Source organism: Epinephelus lanceolatus, chromosome 14 (assembly GCF_041903045.1).
Source record: "Epinephelus lanceolatus isolate andai-2023 chromosome 14, ASM4190304v1, whole genome shotgun sequence".
Lineage (NCBI taxonomy): Eukaryota > Metazoa > Chordata > Actinopteri > Perciformes > Serranidae > Epinephelus > Epinephelus lanceolatus.
Genome location: NC_135747.1, coordinates 24,466,851 through 24,487,059, shown reverse-complemented (window position 1 = coordinate 24,487,059; position 20,209 = coordinate 24,466,851). Strand labels below are relative to the sequence as shown.

At 42.3% G+C, this 20,209-nt stretch overlaps 1 protein-coding gene across 5 annotated transcripts in view; it reads right to left on the bottom strand.

Moving 5' to 3' along the window:
• Positions 1–20,209, bottom strand: part of osbpl6 (oxysterol binding protein-like 6) — a 63,667-nt gene that overhangs the window by 23,194 nt on the left and 20,264 nt on the right. For 2 of the 5 annotated variants that reach the window (XM_033617542.2, XM_078174511.1), the window contains exons 3-9: positions 8,093–8,215; positions 7,595–7,648; positions 5,612–5,725; positions 5,347–5,517; positions 1,612–1,753; positions 1,329–1,432; positions 918–1,010 (exon numbers count right to left, since the gene is read on the bottom strand). In XM_033617542.2, the coding sequence (XP_033473433.1) occupies positions 918–1,010; positions 1,329–1,432; positions 1,612–1,753; positions 5,347–5,517; positions 5,612–5,725; positions 7,595–7,648; positions 8,093–8,215 (801 nt within the window). The remainder of the gene's footprint in view (positions 1–917; positions 1,011–1,328; positions 1,433–1,611; positions 1,754–5,346; positions 5,518–5,611; positions 5,726–7,594; positions 7,649–8,092; positions 8,216–20,209) is intronic. The other 3 variants (XM_033617544.2, XM_078174512.1, XM_033617543.2) reach the window with 2 other exon arrangements.

The following is a 20,209-nucleotide window of genomic DNA, read 5'->3' as shown; positions in this document are numbered from 1 at the left end:
ATCTACTGTAGACATAAAAAAGACTACTTGTAAGGTTTTGCTCGCAGCCAATCACTGCAAGCGTTCTTCAATTTAATGCGACGTGTGATTAGCCAACTACTACCAGTACTACACTATTACTACTATGTTAATGCGTGACGTTCATACATAAGTTGCCTAATGGTAAGTTCAAACAACACTGACTTTTGGTTTCACACCAGACACGGGCCCTTGTGGCTGTAAGCCCACCTCTTCTCCTGTCCACCCAAGCACACTTTCTCACTCCTTATACTACGTCTGTTGGTCTCAACATCAGCTATTGCCGCAGATGGGTTTACATTGGAGTTAGTGGACGGGCCATTGTGTCTCATAAAGACCCTGAAGGCTGCCTTTGGTGTGAATATCACAAACACAGGGGTGTGACAAAGTGGCGGTCTTGAACACCCTGGGAATGAGAATGAGCTGGACAGGCTACTGACAATTAATTTGCCCTGCGTCTGGTGGCATTTATGCTACTGAAGGCTTCTACATCAGGAGAAAGGAAGGTATCAAATGAAGTATTCTGCAAGTACTGGTACCACTGGTAGTGGTATTGGCACTACCCTTAAAGTGATTTGGTAATTTTTTTTTAAACAATAACCAATTCCTATAGTTTGGCTACTTAAAAATGGATGTCCTGTGTCGTAGTGGTGACGATTCTATCTGACCAATCAGTCCTGTGCAGTGTTTTGACTCCACTTTCTCGTATCGGCTCAGCTCGCCGATGGTACCTTACCTCGACCATAACTTTTGATAATGGAAAACCAAACCAAAGAGTAAGTCGAGTTGAGTAGAGCCCTGCTGCACCATGCAGTGGAAATGTGGCACGTGAGTGACTGACTACTGTGTGTGTGCGTGTGTGTGTTTATGTGGCAAAGCAAAAATCTGAAAACAGGTACCTGAAGTTGGAATTTTGCATCTTTGCCGACACTTTTTGTTCTCCATCTTCTGTTCAAGCGCTTTTCTTTCTTTGACAATTCTACACAATTGGCCTTTGTGGCACACGTGGATCAAAATATGCAAAATGTGGTTAATAGGACAAACACATCACAACTAAAAGCAAAAGCTAACACACACATTGATTGCAGTGAAATGGCAAAAAACAAGACAACATCCCCACAAATGAATCGCAAAGGAACTAATGAAGCAAATGGAGTGTGTGGCATTAAAAAACTATAACACAAAACATTTATATTTAATAGATCCTGATCAGTTAGAGAAGCTGGCTGCTCTTCTGTCAGCATGGTTACATCCTGTCTATTGGGACAGCGTCCCTGCTCTTTGTACCCGTGCATGTGTCTTCTTTTTACCTGCATATCTGTGAAGTTGGGCGCTGACTGTGTCCTCTGTAGAATCTCCAAACTCTGCAATAGCCGGCTCAGCTCAGTCAGGTTGGACTGGCATCGTGCGAGCTCTGAAAATAAAATTCACACCCACACGCGCACAAACACATTCAGTGTTATGTGTCATGAAATGCCCATCAATCCTGCACTCAGAGTTCAGAAGACTTACCATAAGGCCTGAGGCATGATTTAATCTACTTCTTTTTAAAATCAGATTTGTTCCCAGGTTGAGAAAGAAAACTGCACTCACCCTCTGCGCACTTGTCCATCTCCTCTGATTCCTGGAGCCAAGCAACCACCTTGCTCTGGCCGTTGCTGTAGGAGGCAGGAAGGCTGCTGCTGCTGTTGCTGCTGGGAGCCACGGGCTGCCAGGGCAAGCTGCTTGGCTTGGCCTGTTGAGAGGTGATCCGGGAACACAAAGATGTTGTAAGGAGGTTGTTTTGTCTGTAACTTCATGTCAGAGTTTACTGTACTGTCTTACACACTTGTCAAGAGTGTTTAAACAGATTTGGATCACACTGAGGGTGCTCTCAGATCTGGAGTTGTCTTGCTTTGAATCAGGGACTGATTTTGTTACAAAGTTGTATAATTGCCTAGAGTTGGTTCGTGTTCTCACGGCAGCATTTACAAGCGGACCAGATCAAATGCCCTGTGTGAGAAAGCTGTTCTTGATTGGTCAGAATTTCGATGTGGGAAAAATCCAGGAGGTAAAGCAAACGTTGAAGAAGAGCACACTTGCAAGATAAATGGGACACTTTCTAATGTCACAATGGAGGGACAACTACGCAGGTTGATTTTAGCGCTGCTCATCGTGGACTATATTGCTGTCATTCATTTTAGTCAAACCATACAGTTTGAAAACGAGGCGCGGCTCCAACTAGAAAACAATGTTTTGATGCATTGGATGTGCTCAATGTGCGTATTGAGGCAGTACAGGAGGAGGTGCACATTAATAATCCTCCAGGACTGTAACATGCTCATGTTTGTAACCGGACCGAGACCATTTCTTCAAGAACTCTTGTTGTCATGTTTTTGAACTAGTATTGAGTGTTTTTATACACTCTCTTAAGAGTACAATATTAAAGACGACATGTTTTTATATGTACTGAGGGTGATCCTTTGTGAGCCCTGTGAAGTTTTCCTGCCTTTGAATATTTAGGCTTAACTTTATCCTTATTGTCAAATCCTTCTGTTAGTTATCATGAATTACACTCTACAAATATTTCAACTTTATACACGTTATGAGTTTGTTGTCTGTTCACACATATTGTTTCTTGTCTTTGCCATATACATATATATCTATATTTTTCATTTTCTGACACTTAATGTGCAGGGTTGTCACATACATAACAATTATTACTTTATTTCACTGTTTTTTCTTTTTATTTGGCACTGAACCTTTTTTTCTTGTTACTAAATATGTGGATTACTTGTAGCATACATTTACGTCATTTCCAATTGCAGTGTCACATGACCCCTATATGAGTTCTTACATTGCACACCTCTTTCCAATGCATTTTACACCCTGATGAAGACTCTCTCGTCGAAACATGTTGGTTTTTCCATGTATTAATAAACGATTTTTAACTACAGTCAGAGTGACTCGGATGCATTTTTGGACTGCCTGCCTGTACCATGGACTTTAACACTGAGTAAGCCGGCCAGTTGTTGTTTTTTATCTTCATATGACCATTTCTTCTTTTACACACTGGACCAGCAACCAACTTATGACCAGACCTGGTCCTCTGGTCATCCAGTCAGTGTACTTTCCTCATAGGATGCCATGGAGGAGGCGTCTGAATGCAAGGCACTGCACTACGCTGACCTCGTAACTGACACGGCAATTAGAGCCTGGAAAGCTGAGGAGAAATCAAGGTGGGCTGCAGAGGCGTCGTTGCTTGATCTACCACTAGGCTCCTCAAGGAAATCAGGATTAATGGGCAAGTGGAAAGTAGTGGAAAGTGGTCAAGGATCTGGCCAATATAGCTGAGAGGTGCAGTCATTCACTATGGCTGAAGAGAAAGGATCCTGTCTGGGTCACTAGGTGACCACGTAGGAGCCAACTTTCTGACGCACACCCAGGCCTGATCAGCCTGTGGTGGGGCTGCCTCAACAAAGGGTGTCTTGTGATTAAGGCCGAAACACCTGATGATGTTGAGGTGCACAACTGATGATGTGTCGGGGGTGGCTCTGCTGGGTGCTGAAACACATTACATTTTTTTTGTCAACTGAGTGATTGTTTCAGGGCTCAGGGTTCCCACAATGAATGAATGAATGAATGAATGAATGACTTTATTTCGAACCAAAGTTTAATGTTGTGATAACTAGGGCTGCAAGTAATGACTGTTTTCATTGTCGACTAATCTGTCGATTATTTCTTCGATTAGTCGACTAATCATTTTATCGAAAAATGTGTTAAAATGTTGAAAAATGTCTGTCTGTCTCTCCCAAACCCGAAAACTATGTCATCTAATGTCTTGTTTCGTACTCACGCCAAAGGGTTTTAGTTCACCCTCATGGGAGAGTGTGTAAAGCTGCCAATATCTGAACATGAGAAGCTGCAATAAGAGTATTTTGGTAGTACTTTTCTATAAAAAATGACTCAAACCGATTAGTCAACTACTAAAATAGTCACTGATTATTTTGATAGTCGATTAGTCATCGATTAGTCGACTCATCGTTGCAGTCCTAGTGATAACAAAAAAAAACAATCAAACAGGAAGGTGGCGTGTGAAACAATGACACAACAGTGGTTGACTTTCAATAACCCATGTCTGTTTACATCTGTTTTCAAAACCTTTCAAGGCCTTGAATTTTCCCCCTGAGGATTATTCTGGATACAAAAACATCCCTAATATTTAAATGGACCAAAAATCACAACTGGAATAATGTATTGTATTATCAGCTTTTAGGAACATGTACAAATGCTTCCATGCTGTGGATTTCTTTAGTATTTAGAAGAGACCCTGATAGTCCTCCTTTCAAAGCGATTAATTCTGACTCTAGGATACGAGTCTCTCATTTAAGCTGTTCCTCTGGGAGAGCTCATCAGGCTGCAGCCAGCTGCTCTGAATCCAGATCCTACTGATCACCTCTAATGGGCTGCATGAGGTACAGAGCCACACTCCCAGGAGAACCTGCTCTGGCTGCATCCTCACATTTGCACACACTTCAGACACAGCAACAAGGACCAGGGGTTCACACCAAACGGAGAAGAGTCTGGACAAACAAGTCCTTGTATTATCCTAATGATCTGTATACAATTAACTGTCCAATCAGGGCTACTGGATTGGGCAGATATCTGTCGACACGTTCACAGTTAGTCTGGCAAATAACACATGACGCAGGGGGCAGATCAGGGCCGTGATGGTTAACACAACAATGTGGAACAGGTGTTAAGATAATAGCAAATCAGTGGCTTACATATATGTAAGCTGTTTCATATTAAGTTTGACTTCCTCTCTACTGGATGATATTTCCGTACACTATCCCAGTAAAAACAGAACTAGGCGATCTCTCATTCCCCATGACATACCCTTCTTGAATAAGTAACTGCACTCTGCTCAGAGCTCAGAGAGACAGACTGCTTTTAAGCTCAGTACAAAAATGTTCAGGCTGGTTTGATTAGAGGGCTCCGTATCTTCATCAGATCTGTGACATTATGTTTTAATTTTGAGCTGAACTCTGTAGAGACGATTCATCAGCAATATTTCTGGTAATTAACTATTTAAAACAAGCAAAAATGTCAAACAGTGTCTCCAACTTCTCAAATGAGAGGATTTGCTGCTTTCCTGTTTGATATCATTTCAAATTAAAAATCTTCGGAGTGTTTTTCAGACAAAACGCAACATCTGAGGTCATCCTGGGATCTGTGAACCAGCCAAATGCTTTTTTCTCTTTTACTATTTTCTTACATTTTATAAACCAGATGATTTATTGATTTATGGCAAAAATAACTGTATGATTAATTGTTTGGAGGGCTCACCTTGGCTTCACGTACCACACTCGAGGCAGGCTGAGGGGACTCCATGGCAGCCGGGGGAGGAAACGTGCGCATGGTGGCCTCCCGGGGAGATCGCACGATCTCGTTCTGTCGGTAAAGCCGGTGATGACGCAACTTGGACACCCAGGCATCAAAGATGTCTTGAGATTTTACCTAAAGAGAATAGACAGCTTTAAACTCCTTCATCTGCTGACCTCCTGTTCGTCAGCGCTAAAATGACAATATTGACTCGTCCCATCAGTGTTACCTTCAGGTGATAGATGTGCTCCTCAGTGTCCAGGTCGATGCGACGAGCTCTCTTCTTGATGGACATGACTGAGAGGCCAACATCGATGCTGCCATGAAGTTTGCCTTTTTGGATCTAAGGCAAGTGAGAGATGAATATTTGTACAGTTTCTCAAGGTTTACAGTTGTTCAATTATCTGTAAATGTTGTGCACACATCATTTTTATCACTTATTACATTTACAACAAACTTTGCTAACACTTTACTTGAAGGTATCTACATAAGGGTGACATCACACTGTCATAACTATGACATGACACCGTGACGAACCTGTCATAAACATAATGTAGTGTCATAAATGTTTATGACTACTGTCATTAAGTGTCATTCGGTTTTTGTAATGAAAAGTTGACATTGTTTGGGTTGTCTTGATTATGACAACTTGACATTAATCAAAGTGACATTACCAGAAGATGTCTTTGTCATGACAAGTTGACATTAAATTTGTTTGGGATGTCCTTATAATGACAGCTTGACATGAACCAGGATGGCATTACCAGAAGATGTCTTTATGTTAATGTCAAGTTGTCATTATAAGGACATCCCAAACAACTTTAATGTCAACTTGTCATGACAAAGACGACTTCTGGTAATGTCACTTTGATTAATGTCAAGTTGTCATAATCAAGACAACCCAAACAATGTCAACTTGTCATTACAAAAACCTAATGACACTTAACGACAGCGTGAACGTTTATCATGAACGTTTATGACATGTACATAATGTTTATGACAGGTTCATGACAGTGTCATGTCAACCTTATGTAGATACCTTCAAGTAAAGTGTTACCCAAACTTCTTGAACACCATAGAGTCTGAAGAAACCAAAAACCCTCCATGCTGTTGGTCAGGGACTTTCCAGCTCTTTATTTTCCGTCGCTACTGGCAGCATTTCAAACTGATGCCATCCAGTGGCATATCATTCGTCGCAACAGGTGCCATCCGGCTGTTTTACAAACTGACGCTGCCAAGGAATGTATCATACCACTGCGAAAGGTGGCTTTTGGTGTCAGTGTCAGTGTCTGACGGCAAAATCACTGACAAAGCCGCAGTATTTGAAGACTTGAAAATGAGAACGGGCTGTCCCGCCTCGCCACAGGCAAAAATGTTCAAAACTTGGGACTGTGTAGGTCCTGAGATTCTGCTTACCATGTTTGAAATTAATCTTTTGAATCCTAAATGAGGAGTTTTTAAAAGTTACATACATTTATAGCGCCTAAAATGGCATGTTACATGACCTATGACATCATGTTTTGAGCCATTAAGATTAAAAGGAAATGCAACCTCGTGTTGTGTCAATCATGTTTATACACTGACTCTAAAAGTTGTGTAAATGTAAGTTTTCAGAAAAGGTTTGAGTCTCTGAGGTTTTTCGCACCTGTTCAAAGTCTAGAGAGTTGTGTGACAAAGAAGCAGTGAAGACAATTTGGGGGAGGGACACATCTGCAAGAAAGGAACAGGGTGCACCGTATCATTTCATAAGAAAGAGGGTGTATGTGACTTGCAACTGAGGTCCGAAGGTGAAATTGAACTGGGAAACGTTGCCAGGAAGCATCAGGCTTTAGGACATTTTGAATTCATTGGACACAGTTTTCTGGGGTTTTATAGCCCAAACAATTAAACAGCTATTCAAAGAATCAACACATTTAATTCATGTAAACAACCATTGGCTGCAGCCCTACAAACAGCACCAGCACAAGGTCTGCCAACAGAGAGAAATAAAGTGAGAACAACAACAATTTTTTGGTTTCTTCACAGTCTTGTGTTATGTTTCCATTTTGCCCCTAAAATTCTAGCTTTCCTGCAAAGTGACATGGCGTGCTGAAAACACTTTGAACATCATGACCCGTGTTACAGATGTTTCTGCTGACTCATTGCCAAGCTGAGCTGATGTCAGGCCAGGCTGCCCTGTTTCTGCCTGTGGGTTATAGTCAGGGTTACTTACATCAATGGGGGACTTGGAGTACTTCAGGATACCATTGTCCAGAACAAAAAAACGCTGCAGAGAATATAAGCACAAAAAATAATGTGTTAGTGAAATAACAGGAAGCGAGGGCATTGAATATAGATCACATTAGACACGTTTATATTGTGGATTCGATACAAAAGTCTCCCAACATCCATTCTCTTATAATTAGCTGTAGGCTCTGTGCGTACTGTGGTGTTGTGAGTTTAAATATGCCAACAACAGGGACTGGTTCCCACTGGTATTCAAGTGTTTTGAGAAAACAACAGTACAGCTCATGCTGAAGGTGGTGACTTCAAAAGAAATGTTCAGTTTGTTTGCGGAAGAGGCCCAGAGAGGGCAAAGCAAGGTGCATGAAAAGGGGAACTTATTTCTTTACTAGACAGCATACTGTTTAACATTCAAGCAGCGGATGTTTTGAAGGTGTTTTTCCCACCAGCAAAAGCTTGCGTGTCTCGCTTTCCCTGTGGAGATTACCTTGTGCCAGCCTTTCAGCGGCCATTTCCGCTTCTTCAACATAAAACCCTCGTGCTTATCAGGCCTCTGGACGTTGCTCTGGCCGATTTTTAGCCCCTCAATGATTTCCCAGCTGTCTGCCTCCTGGTGAGGAAGAAAGAGACAATGTGGCGTCAGAACTAATTCACTCACTCCTCTAGAATGAGAAGAAAACAGGAGATACACTTGCTGTAATGAAAAGAAAAGATGGTCCTGTCATGCCCACAGTCTGACAGACTGAAGAAAACCACAGGAATACACTTAACACTTCTTTATTCTTCTCCCCCTGTTCTACAGATTTAAAGAAATACTGCCCCATTCAAATTCCTCCTGCTCTCTCAGCATTTCCACTCCATTAGCTTTCTCCTGACTGTGCTCTTCCTGCTGCTAGTGGGTCTGTAAATCAAAGTGACGCCTCTGGAGTGGAGGGACAGGAAAGTTGGGCAGGGACAGGTAAAAGATCACACGGTCGTCCCACTGGAGGGGACACTGGGAATGATGGGATCACAGCTTTGATGGCAGCAAAGTGTCTCGGAACAGATAAGGATCACCATCTTGCTGTACTGAGCTGAAATGATTCATTCAGCATCTTTTAGAAATTAGTTTGTCTGCAAGTTCGAAAAATGTTTAACTGAGTGCTTCCTTTCCCTCTAACTGCCTGGTCTACTTCTATGTTAGCTGCTGTAATCAATTAATCGACTAACTGGTTGTTGGGGTTCTTGGTTAATTTGTTTAGTTAGGCTCAGGTCTGATCCCAGACCACCCCGACTCCCAGCCAGACTAGATGCAGCACTTAAGGGCCGTCTCTGGAGCTGCTCTTCTCCCACAGAACAGTCAGTTCAACGTCTGCCCATCTGCACAAGCTAATACAGCAGCTGACAGCTGACACTGAGTTGTTTAACAGTCAGAAAACAAATGCATGCAGCTAGAAAATAAATATGTGACAGTCAATGTTGATATTACCACAAATAACTCAATGTATGGGAAACAGAGAATCATAATCATTTATAATGTCTTTATTTGTCATTCCTAAAAAAAAAAAAAAGAGATATCCAAATCCTCAAATTGAGGACCAAACAAACATATAACCAAATTATCAAATATTCATTTTACTGGTCTTGGTTTAGTAAAATTTGTTTTGTACGGTCTTGTCTTACACAAAATGGTAACACTTTAAGTCCCCTCATTTAGCATATATAGGCAGTATATTAACATTTATAACACATGGTAATGTAGTGATAAGCAGACATCATTTTTAATGAATGTATTTGTCAACTACAACTCCTCCTGTCCCACCCAGAAGCGGAAGCTTGTGCATAAACAATAATAAATGACAATAGAGTAAAACACAGCTTTCATTCATTCATTTTCCATAATTGCTTATCCTGCAGGGGGGTCGCGGGGGGGTGGAGCCTATCCCAGCTGACATTGGGTGAGAGGCAGGATACTCCCTGGACAGGTCGACAGACTATCGCAGGGCTGACATAGACACAGACAACCATTCATACATACAGCCAATCTAGAGTCACCAGTTAACCTAAACTGCATGTCTTTGGACTGTGGGAGGAAGCTGGAGTACCCTGAAACCCCAGGTTTTAATTGTCAACAAATACCGTTCTTTAAGAAACACTTAAAACTTACCTTAAAACTGCATACAACTTAATTTAGTGTGTTAAACTACTGCTATCACTGGTTTTAAGCAGGCAGGACTCAGAAGAAGGTGATATCAAGTACTTCTGTGCACCAATCAGGACTTTAAAAAGTCATACACCTGATCAAACCACATCCAAACAGTCCTGATAGAGCAAATTTGCTTTTTTGAGGGGAAAATCCTTAAAAAACAGAAAGCAACCTAGATATATATATTATGTAATGCAGCATCAAGAGTCTAGAAAAAGTGAGAGTAGCAACTATTACTCACAACACAGCTAACTGTCTGCAGTATAGTGTGCCACTGCTGTTGTACAAAGCATTAACATTGTGTACTCTCTGTAGCAATATCTCAACATGACATGTAGTCGTCTATTTTTGGGCAATTATCCCAGACTCAGATTAAGTAAAATATTAATAAAATGGAAGCGTCTAAATGTATCACTGGTAAAGTAGGTCAGATTTTTAATTTCATACTTGAATCAGCCTTTAAGGCAAAACCCACAACTTAACATGCACAAGCATCTCCGCAAAACCCACACAACAGCCCCACGGCTCTTCACTGCTCTGTGTGATGTCGCAACCTTCAAGACAGCTCGTCGGGTGTGTGTTACGACACCCGACCTTGGCTTGCAGGACATTTAACAAAAGGAGACAACAGCTTGTTTAATCTAACGACCGGTCGAACAGATCTGTTCGGTAATGAGGTCGTGTGTCTCCGCCGATGACAGCCCCTCCCTTTAGTGGCCCTGTGCGACTGAGGAAGTGGAGGAGCTGGACTTCATTAGTGGAGTGTACATCACCATTGAAAACAATCATATCGTAAAAGGTAGCTGTTGACTCATTATGCATAAAGCGATTATGTCATCAGTTGAACTGCATAATGTGAAACGATCGATACATTAACGCCTCTGTATTTAGACGGTAACAGCCCTACACATGATGAGCACCCTCCCTAAGAGGCAGTAACAAGCAGCCGTCTGTGAGAAACCCTTCAGACAAACTTCCTGTTGTGTTATCTGCAGCATTACAAAGAGACTTTCAACTCTCTTTAAATTGATAAATCAATACGACACTAAATAAAGAATGGCTCCTGCTGCGAATATTGCTTGTGAATGCACTTTGCTGGGCATCATTTTAAGATCTGAACCATTACTGATATAAATCAACAAATTCTTCATGAGGAACCGTCCACTCAACCTCTGGCTCCACGTAAATGCCAAAGTATATGCCAACTATCGGTTTATATGGAAATTACTGCTACAGTCAGAGGATTTGCTTTTGTTATTTGACCCCGAAAAACAGAACTGAATTAAGCCAAAGTGATTTCCTGCTCTCTGCTCACATTCATTGATCTCACTGCAGAATAATTTAAAGCTGAATGAGCCGGTCCCTCTTGGTGAGTTTACCCCTTTAATGAAGGATCTTGTGGCAGGCTCAGTGAGAGGCCGTCTGCTTTTCAATGTCAAAATTCTAAAAGGTTTGCTCCATTAACTTGTGAGTTTGATACTGAATAACTTCTACTTGACATAGCTTCATTCCTTTCTTTCTTTTTCAAGCCTCCTTTGAAAAATGCTCACACCACATCAGCAGAATGGCACACTTACAGCAGATGCCAGAACACTAAAGTGACTTTTATAATCCCAATCATGAGCTAAATCAATTCTGTGTCAGTCTTCTGGTATCCAACACCTGCAGAGACACTCAGCGCCGTAGCACAGTAGACTTTTTAATGCTGCAATGAATCAAACTATTACAGTTAAGGTCTCCCTGAGCAGGAGAAAGGACAAACACTCCTTGGAGACACCTTAGGCTAAATCAGCCCTATAAATATCAGCACAACACTTCAGATGACAAGTTTCTGTGACACATCCGCTTCTCCCACAGATAGTGATCTACACTTAGAGTAACGCTCTCTGCTGCTGCTGAAATACTGTGAGACGAACTCTTATTAAGTGCTGAACTTCATAAACACAAACTAATCAAATTTAGGTTAATAGACTCTCCAATTATTTCACTTCACTTCAGCTGATTTCCCACTTTAACGTTAGCGAACTCAGAGTGCTATAAAACATAATGATGCACTAACAGGAGTGACAAATATAATCAGATGAATCTGTTTCATTTTTCAAGGGAGTTCTAAATCTAAGGGGCCAATATAACCATTGATTACCCAAAATAAACAACATTAAGGCCAGAAAATTGGTTTATTAATCAACAAGCAATGGAAGCCAAGAATGGCTGTCATTTCAATTATCTTATTATCTCAAGATGACAAGCATCATGTTATCTTGGGTACTCGTGTTTTCTTGAGGTAATGAGTTAATTATTCTACAATCTTTACAACAACCTGTTGTTTTTTAAAGCTTAGTATCCCGTTACAAGTAGGGCTGCATCGATTAGCCTAGATTATTAATTGATTAGTCCATCCACAGGAAGTTAATCATGTTGTTTAAGTCAGTTTTTTGAGCTGAAGTGCTCAACATTTGTCGGTTCAAGCTTCTAAAACTTGAGGATTTATTGTATTTCTTTGTTTTATGTTACTGTAAATTGGATATTTAGGTTTTGGACTGTTGGTCAGACAAAATGAGACACTGGAATCTGGAATTTCTATTTACACTTTTTGGACATTTCAAAAGATTTCTCAAGTGATCAACACAATAATCAGCAGATTAAACGATAATTTAAATAATTATTGGGCACCCTAGTTGCAAGAGTTCTTATTTTGAGATAATGAAACAATTAATTAGGGCGGCACGGTGGTGTGGTGGTTAGCACTATCACCTCACAGCAAGAGGGTTCCTGGTTCAATCTCGGGTGGGGGAGCCCTTCTGTGCGGAGTTTGCATGTTCTCCCCATGTCAGCGTGGGTTTTCTCAGGGTACTCCGGCTTACTCCCACAGTCCAAAGATATGCAGGTTAATTGGTGACTCTAAATTGTCCGTAGGTGTGAATGTGAGTGTGAATGGTTGTCTCTATGTGTCAGCCCTGTGATAGTCTGGTGACCTGTCCAGGGTGTACCCCGCCTCTCACCCAATGTCAGCTGGGATAGGCTCCAGCCCCCCGTGACACTCAAGAGGATGAAGCGGTTAGAAGAAGATGAAGATGGAAATAAAAGTCTTGCATCTGCAGCCATTCTTGGCTTTTGTGGCTGATCTTTATTTATATTAAACTGAAATCTGGACAGCTCAAGTCTCAGCAACTAGAGGGCTCTAGTTTCGCAGACTGGGCGCGGCGGAGGCGCAGCGCACCTGCGCTTCGCCAACTGGGTGTGGCCAGGCGGATTTTGTAAGTTTGGCACACTGTGCACCTGGTGCAGCTACTCCTCTTTCCCATCTCCGTACCTCCTACCGGCGCAAGTCGGAAAGAGGGAGGAGAGAAGGCATGGAGTGGGTTTTACACACATCACACCAATCAAATGAGCCCCTCTTCTCGCCCTTAAAATACGCCGTGCAAAGGTGTAATGAGAGTTTTCTCAATTTGCCATGGCAGAAGAGAGCAGCAGCATCAGACGGCCAAACTCCTCCCAGGAGGAAACTGATGTTTTGGTCCGGGAGGTCCAAGCTCGCAGTGTCCGAATATACGGAACTGCGAGCAGATCTCCACGGGCTGATGATGCTAAGGTAGCCTGCGAGGAGGTCACCACAATTGTAAATCAATGTTGCGTTTCTCTCGCGCGCGCGTGCTCTCTCTTTCTCTCTTGCAGTCTCACTCTGTTTCTTTTCTTTTGACTTTTCTAAGATGACAGATGCTGAATATATACTCCCTATCTGATGCTGTTGGCGAGCTTTTAGCGCACCTTCGGCGAAGCCTTTTGGCACGAAACTGTCACTGCGCCAAGCTGGATCTGTCGACACCTCCCCCTGCTGTGCCGCCACACCCATCTCAGCGCACCTCGGTCTGCCAAACTACCAAACTGAGCGCGCCTCGGGTTGCGCTGCTCGAAACTAGCTCTGCGGGAGGTTCGCTACCCTGCGCCACCTGCACTGCGCTGGGAAACTAGAGCCCAGAGTATACAACCAATTTAGAGCCCTGACTTTTCAGTGTTGCTTTAAACCAGTGGTTCCCAGCTGGTCCAGCCACAGGGTCCAGATTTCCCCTCAGTCATTAGTTCAAAGTCCACGCAGTTTAATACATTCAAGGTCATACTTGCGTTTCGCCATGTCCTCAAACTAGTTTGCTGTCTCTGTCAAGTAGCTGTCTGTTAGTCAATCACTCTACAGCAGGAAACGGCACTTTAAAATAAAAGCTCTGTGCGAGAAATTTACTCTACTTTCAAAAAAAAGTCTTTTTACGAATTTGACATGTTTGCGAGTCACTTGCGGTCCAATCAGAATGGACTCGCGACCCACTTTTTGACCGTGACCCACCAGTTGGGAACCACTGCTTTAAACAGCATCCATGAGCAACCATTACTGATTTTACCAAACTGTTTTTTTGTTTTATATAGACAATTCAACTGTCTGCAAAGCTTATAGAGTGTGAACAAGCTGCCTAAATTTAATTACTAAGGATTGTAAAACGTCTCCTCCCACTGGTCAATTTTAACCTTTTAACTTTGAATTTATTTAGTGACGTCTGTGATTCTCTCTGGTGCGGTGCTGATCCATGCTGCTACCAGCAGAAGGCTATGGAGGACGATACATATCAGAGTCCATGGACAGATGCCGACATAAATAATGTGTTTTGAGGGCCAAATGATGGACCCCATTTCTCATGCTGCCACGTTGGAAAGCCGTGTCACCAGTGTAGCTACGTAGTTACTGACGCTTATGTCGTTACCATAGCAACCCATGCAGAAAAGGTGGTGATGTCTGGACACAAATCCAATTTGATTACTCGCAAGTCCATCAATCAGTCTGTCTTAAAGATCTGCCTGCAGTCTGACTGTAGCCTAAGTTGATAAACCTCTAAATAAATTGAAATGCTTTAGATGACCTTCATTCAATCTTAACAGTTGAGACATTTCAAGTCTTTTCACTGTATGTTAGTATTTTTTTTAAGTTAAAAGCTTTTTTACAACTCGTTCTCTACAAAATACCAAATACTAAATAATTCAGATTGCATCTTACCGTTTGTGGTCTGCTGTTGTGCTTGTGTAAGAATATACTATGTAAGAATACACTGTAGTCCTTCACAGAATAACTGGAACTTGTTCTCACCTCGTCTCCCACAATCACCACTGGACAATGATATTTCAGCAACTAATAAACACAGCGGAGGTGTTGTGGGGATGGATTTCCCTGCAGTGTCTGGCTGGCTCAGTGGTAAAGCTTAGAGTAGAAGGGTGGGCTGCCACATGGATGAGAAGTTAACACCCTGAGAGGCTGTGTATGTGTGTCAGTCTCATGCTCTGTGTAAACACCACAGATTCAGTTACAACCCTAACATCCACATGTGCACATGTGTGACCTGCTGACTTGTAGGAGAGATACAGAGGCTGGAGAAGAGGAGGGAAGCCCTTTGAGTGATTTATTGCAAAACTAAAGGTCATCCTTAACCTTGGAAACAGTGTTTAGACCAGTATCAACATAAAGGAAATCTGAAGGTCACTCAATAGCTTTTGGACATTGGGTATTTTGTCCCAGTTGTTTGGCACGGGGAACTGTCATATTCAAATCTAACAGGAAAAGGCCACAAAAAAAAAAAAGGTTCCAACAGAAGGAGACCATTTACAAACCAGCAATATTTATATAAAAAATTATTCATCTGTATTTTTATATATTGTAAATACAATTAAAAAGATTCAAAAGAATTAGAAAGATACAAAAATATATATATATTTAAAAAAATTATATAGCCAGCCTTTCATAGCCACTTGATTCCAAAGCCTGGACATTATAATGAGTAGTGTCCGACTTTGTCTTCTCTTCGGTCTATATTTTGTACCCATAAATAGTGATCATTGTAGATTTTTTTTTTTAAATCTGACACTGAATGCAGGATTTTTATTCATGGCATTATTACTGACATTACATCAGACAACATGCTATTATTGCCTCATATAAAAAAAATATAAAAAAGAGCTGGATGTGGCTGATGTCATGGAAATGATCATGGCAAAACCTTACTTGAAACTATAAATATTCATGGAATGACTGGAACCACTTCCACAGACTATGCCAAACCTATTTAAACCTTAAAGGGACAGTTCACCCCAAAGTCAAAAACACACAGTTTTACTCTTACCTGTTGTGTTATTTATCAATCTAGATTGTTTTGGTGTGAGGTTTGAGGTTGCTGAGTGTTGGAGATGCTCCAAGTACCAATAAAATACATTTGAAAAACTCAACAGCAATGTGTCTTTCCAGAAACCATGACCCAATTATTTGAGACAATCCACAGACCTTGTTGTGAGCAGTTTCATCTTTCTACCGGACTCCATCTGTCAATGGTATCCCCTTGCAGAAGCATGCACGCATCATAATGTAAACTTTAATGGCATGCTCCTCAGCTGAGTTGTAACGTTAGCTAGCTCAGTGGTGCTAGGTGAGCTATAACTTGATAGACTTCCTTCTGTGCAGTGACACAGTTGTTGGGTGTGGCTCATTAAAGAGGTAGTCCCTGCATGAAACTGCTCACAACAAGGTCTGTGGATTATCTTGAGCAGCCCCGTCAGTATTTTTTTGGCGCTTTAAGCACCTCAAGCCGAGTGCCATCTAGTTCCATTATATTTGAGAGAGGTAAAACATCTCTACAGCTGATATCTCCAACACTCAGCAACTCACCTGAAAACAATCCAGAATAATAAATGGCACTACGGGTAACAGGGAAAATATGTATTTTTGATTTTGGGGTGAACTGTCCCTTTAAAACCAATTGTGGGTTTGTCTTTTTTTCAACACATTTTACATTACAGTTTGTATTAATTCTCTATCATCTCCTCTGATTTTGAGTTTTGTCTGCTGTGTGCTGAGGAAAATGACAGACATGTAAAATCAGCACATCAGACATTATGATAACAGCCAGAGAATAAATAAAGGAGAAGGAAGATACTGATTTATGCAGTTGTCAGTGCAGGTGCTCCATCATTTTTTCATCGACAGTAACAGGAGTATGTTCTGGTCATTCCCATGAAAACAGCCACTGTCTAACCTTAGAGCTACTGCTAGTCATTGGTTTCTCCTCTCTCAACATTTAAAAGGGACCTTTCTTAATTATTAGCTGCAAACACAGCAACTGATCCCATCAATTCCTCCCACTATCTCCAATCCCAAAAATATCTAACCAGGAAATGACCAGCAGAGAGAGGGGAAAAAAATGGATAGTTGCAGCGACATCCTGAATCAATGTGTAATATCTCGAGCCACAAACTGTAACAGAGAGTCTGTGCTTTCTGCAGGTGGTGCCTATAATTGCTCTCATGAGGGTCTCCAGAGTGAACAGTAGTCGTCAGCAGAGGGGAAAGTGACATGTATTGATTAGAAAATGGGGGCTAGATCTCATTAAGGCTTTCCCCACGACAAAATGCCCCGCTCTCATTTTTCCTCAAAATCTGGGGGCGGGCCAAGCTAGCTAAGCTCTTTTCTCAGCATCTACTGTGCTTCCTCGGGATGTCTCTGGGGAAGATGTATTTAGCTGCATGTTCTCTACAGTGGTCCACCGACACAATATCACACAACAATGTATTGAAAAGTCGCTACCAAGAACACACTAAGAAGCCGGCGATGCAGTAAAACACTATCTTCAGGTTGAAACACAAAGAACATTCAGGTGTAAAGTTCAGACACAATTATCTGTGTTGGAGACGTCCCTGAAAACCAGAAAGCAATGTTTTCAGAGTGATTTGTACAGTAATAATTCATAAAAGACCATTCCTGTCCTTGAGGGCAGCAGGTTAGCCTCACAGCAAGGTACATTTATTAGCTGTTAGAGAGCTTCACACATGATGAGCACATCACATGATTCACCCAGTTGTCATGAAAATCATGTATTAAGAACAAAAGCTCCAGAACAGCTACTAAATGGACTTTTTTGTGAGATTTTTTAATTAGTTTCCAAGGTAAAACGAATTAACTTCTTAACTTAAAGGAGCTATATGTAAGAAATCTAAAGCAAATAGTCATAAAATCCTCCTAATATGTCACAGAGACTAAGGAATAATGTTCATATAACATACTGATCTCACCGACAACAATAGTACAGCCAGAATATTCGCATTTAAAAAACATTTTTACGGTCCGCAAATCATGTTTATGTTTTGAATTTGTGTTTTGGCCTGTTGCGCCACCCACTGCCGTCTACCAGTCACGCAGTCAGTAGAGTCTCAGCATCAGTTACAGTTACGACTGAGCTACAGCAGCATGGCAGGCAGCATTAGCAGTGTCCCAGTACATAGCATTGGCAGCCGGCTCCTCCTCAGCTATATTCTGGCAGCAGCGTTAGCAGCAGAGAAGCCGGACTTGCTCGAACGGTCCGCTGGAAAACCAAAGATCAAGGATGCAGGCAGCCGCCCGTGGGCAAACAAATCAGTCTCCAGCGTGCCGCTGTCCAGCAACCTCGAATCTGTAGGGGAGGGGGGGCGGACACGACTCGCGGCAGTACTTTGAATTTGAGTGCAGTAACCGTTTTGGCCACATTCTTACATACAGCGCCTTTAAACTCCATCTGCTGAGGAGGACCATGTGATACAGTAAAAAGTTCCAGAACAGCTACTAAAAAGACCCTGTGTTGAGATTCTATCACTGATAGGGGTGTAAGGATTATCCAAACCTTCCTTTTTTTCTGGGTTTAATTAAAGGTCCAGTGTGTCAGATTCAGCGGTAATTAGGAGCGTGCCATATCATCTCGTTCACAATAGTACAATTTTTAACATCATATTAAAAATTCATATCGTGATATTCGCCGTGTTTCAACTCATTGACATATTGACGTCATACTGTTAGCCACGGCAACAACAAGCATGGCTGAAAGCTACATTATTACAGACATGGTGGTTCTAAAAAGAGGAGCAGCTTCACTAGTGTGGAATAAACTGTGGCGTCCTGAATGTTTTATGAACAGACACAGACTTCTCAGAGTCTTTTAGTGACTTAACACTCAGAGGGAACTCATTCAGCGGCTCCTCTGGCAGCTGCACAGCGTCACCCCCTCTCCTCTCTTGCCATACGCACACGGGAGTCAGTGTTGTCAAGTGATTTTGTCATAAATTAGTAATCTATACCTACGTGATGCTCGTGGCTCGGAAAAAAAACTACATAAATGTGAATGTGCGATAGGTAGCATAACAGCCTGTCACAGGTTACAGCGCAGGGCTCGACAGTGCGAGCGTTTCACTCGCATTTGCGACTAAAGATACGTGTGTGCCAACTGTAAAATATATTTGGGGGCACATGTGCGCATAAAAAAAATCAGCCGAAGCAGCATATATTTTTGTCAATAAAAAAATATGATAATCTAACCGCAAATGTTGGAGGAACTCCAGCCGCCTTCCCTCTTCCCCGTGTGACACGGTTATGGGCGGTTTTCCAAGCCACTGTCAGCACAATGCGCTCTTGCGCCGCGGTAGCACATGCACAATGAACGGGTTCGTCGGCGGAGGTCTGCGCTTTGCGCGCTCTGTGTGAAAAGGGCTTAAGTCCCACTGTCGGCAGTGTGGAAATAAGTCAAAGTGTGGAGGAGATGGACCGGGTTAAGCGGCGAATCTCCGGGGAAGCCTGCTCCGTTCTCACCGTAGTTCAAATAATTTCAACTCTGAGCGCAGCGCTCGGGCGGAAAATCAGGGCGGTGTGCGACGCCAAAGGTAGCGGTGCCGCTTTATCAGGCGTTGCTGCCCTCTCCATAGACAAACAATGGGACAGCCAGCACAAAGCGGTTTTACAGCTGATCATGTGTAGAGGCCTTCAGGGACCGTTCGCCACGGTACCGCTGCTGGGCAGGGTGGAAATAAAGCCCTTTTCACACAGAGCGCGCAAAGTGCAGACCTCCGCCGACGAACCCATTCATTGTGTATGTGCTACCGCGGCGCAAGTGCGCACCGCTCTGCCGCCGAGCTAAGTGGCGCGCGAGAGGGCGCATGTTGCGGCGTCTGCGCGCTGTGACGACACCTCGGCACCGCGCGTCCAATAGCAGAGAAGAGCCTGAAGTAGACCCGAAAGCGGTCACCATGGAGCTGTAGCTCCTGAACGAGCCTGTACTCCCCCAAATCCTGTCCTCTGCGCCCTACCCCACGGTGGGCACCGCAAAAGCTCTGTGTGAAAGAGGCTTAAGCTTAAGTCTTGCAGAGTTTCAGAGGACCTGGAGAATGTTTTAGGATAGTAATAACATTATATAAGATAATCATATTGCAAAGATAATATATAAGATAATAACATTAAAGACAAAATTAAATTGCAATACTTTTTCAAAACTTGATGATTTTACCTTTCTGTACATTTTGTATACATATTCATTAAATAATTTTGCTTGTAAATGTCTATTTGCATCACATTTATTACGGAAAACACATTAT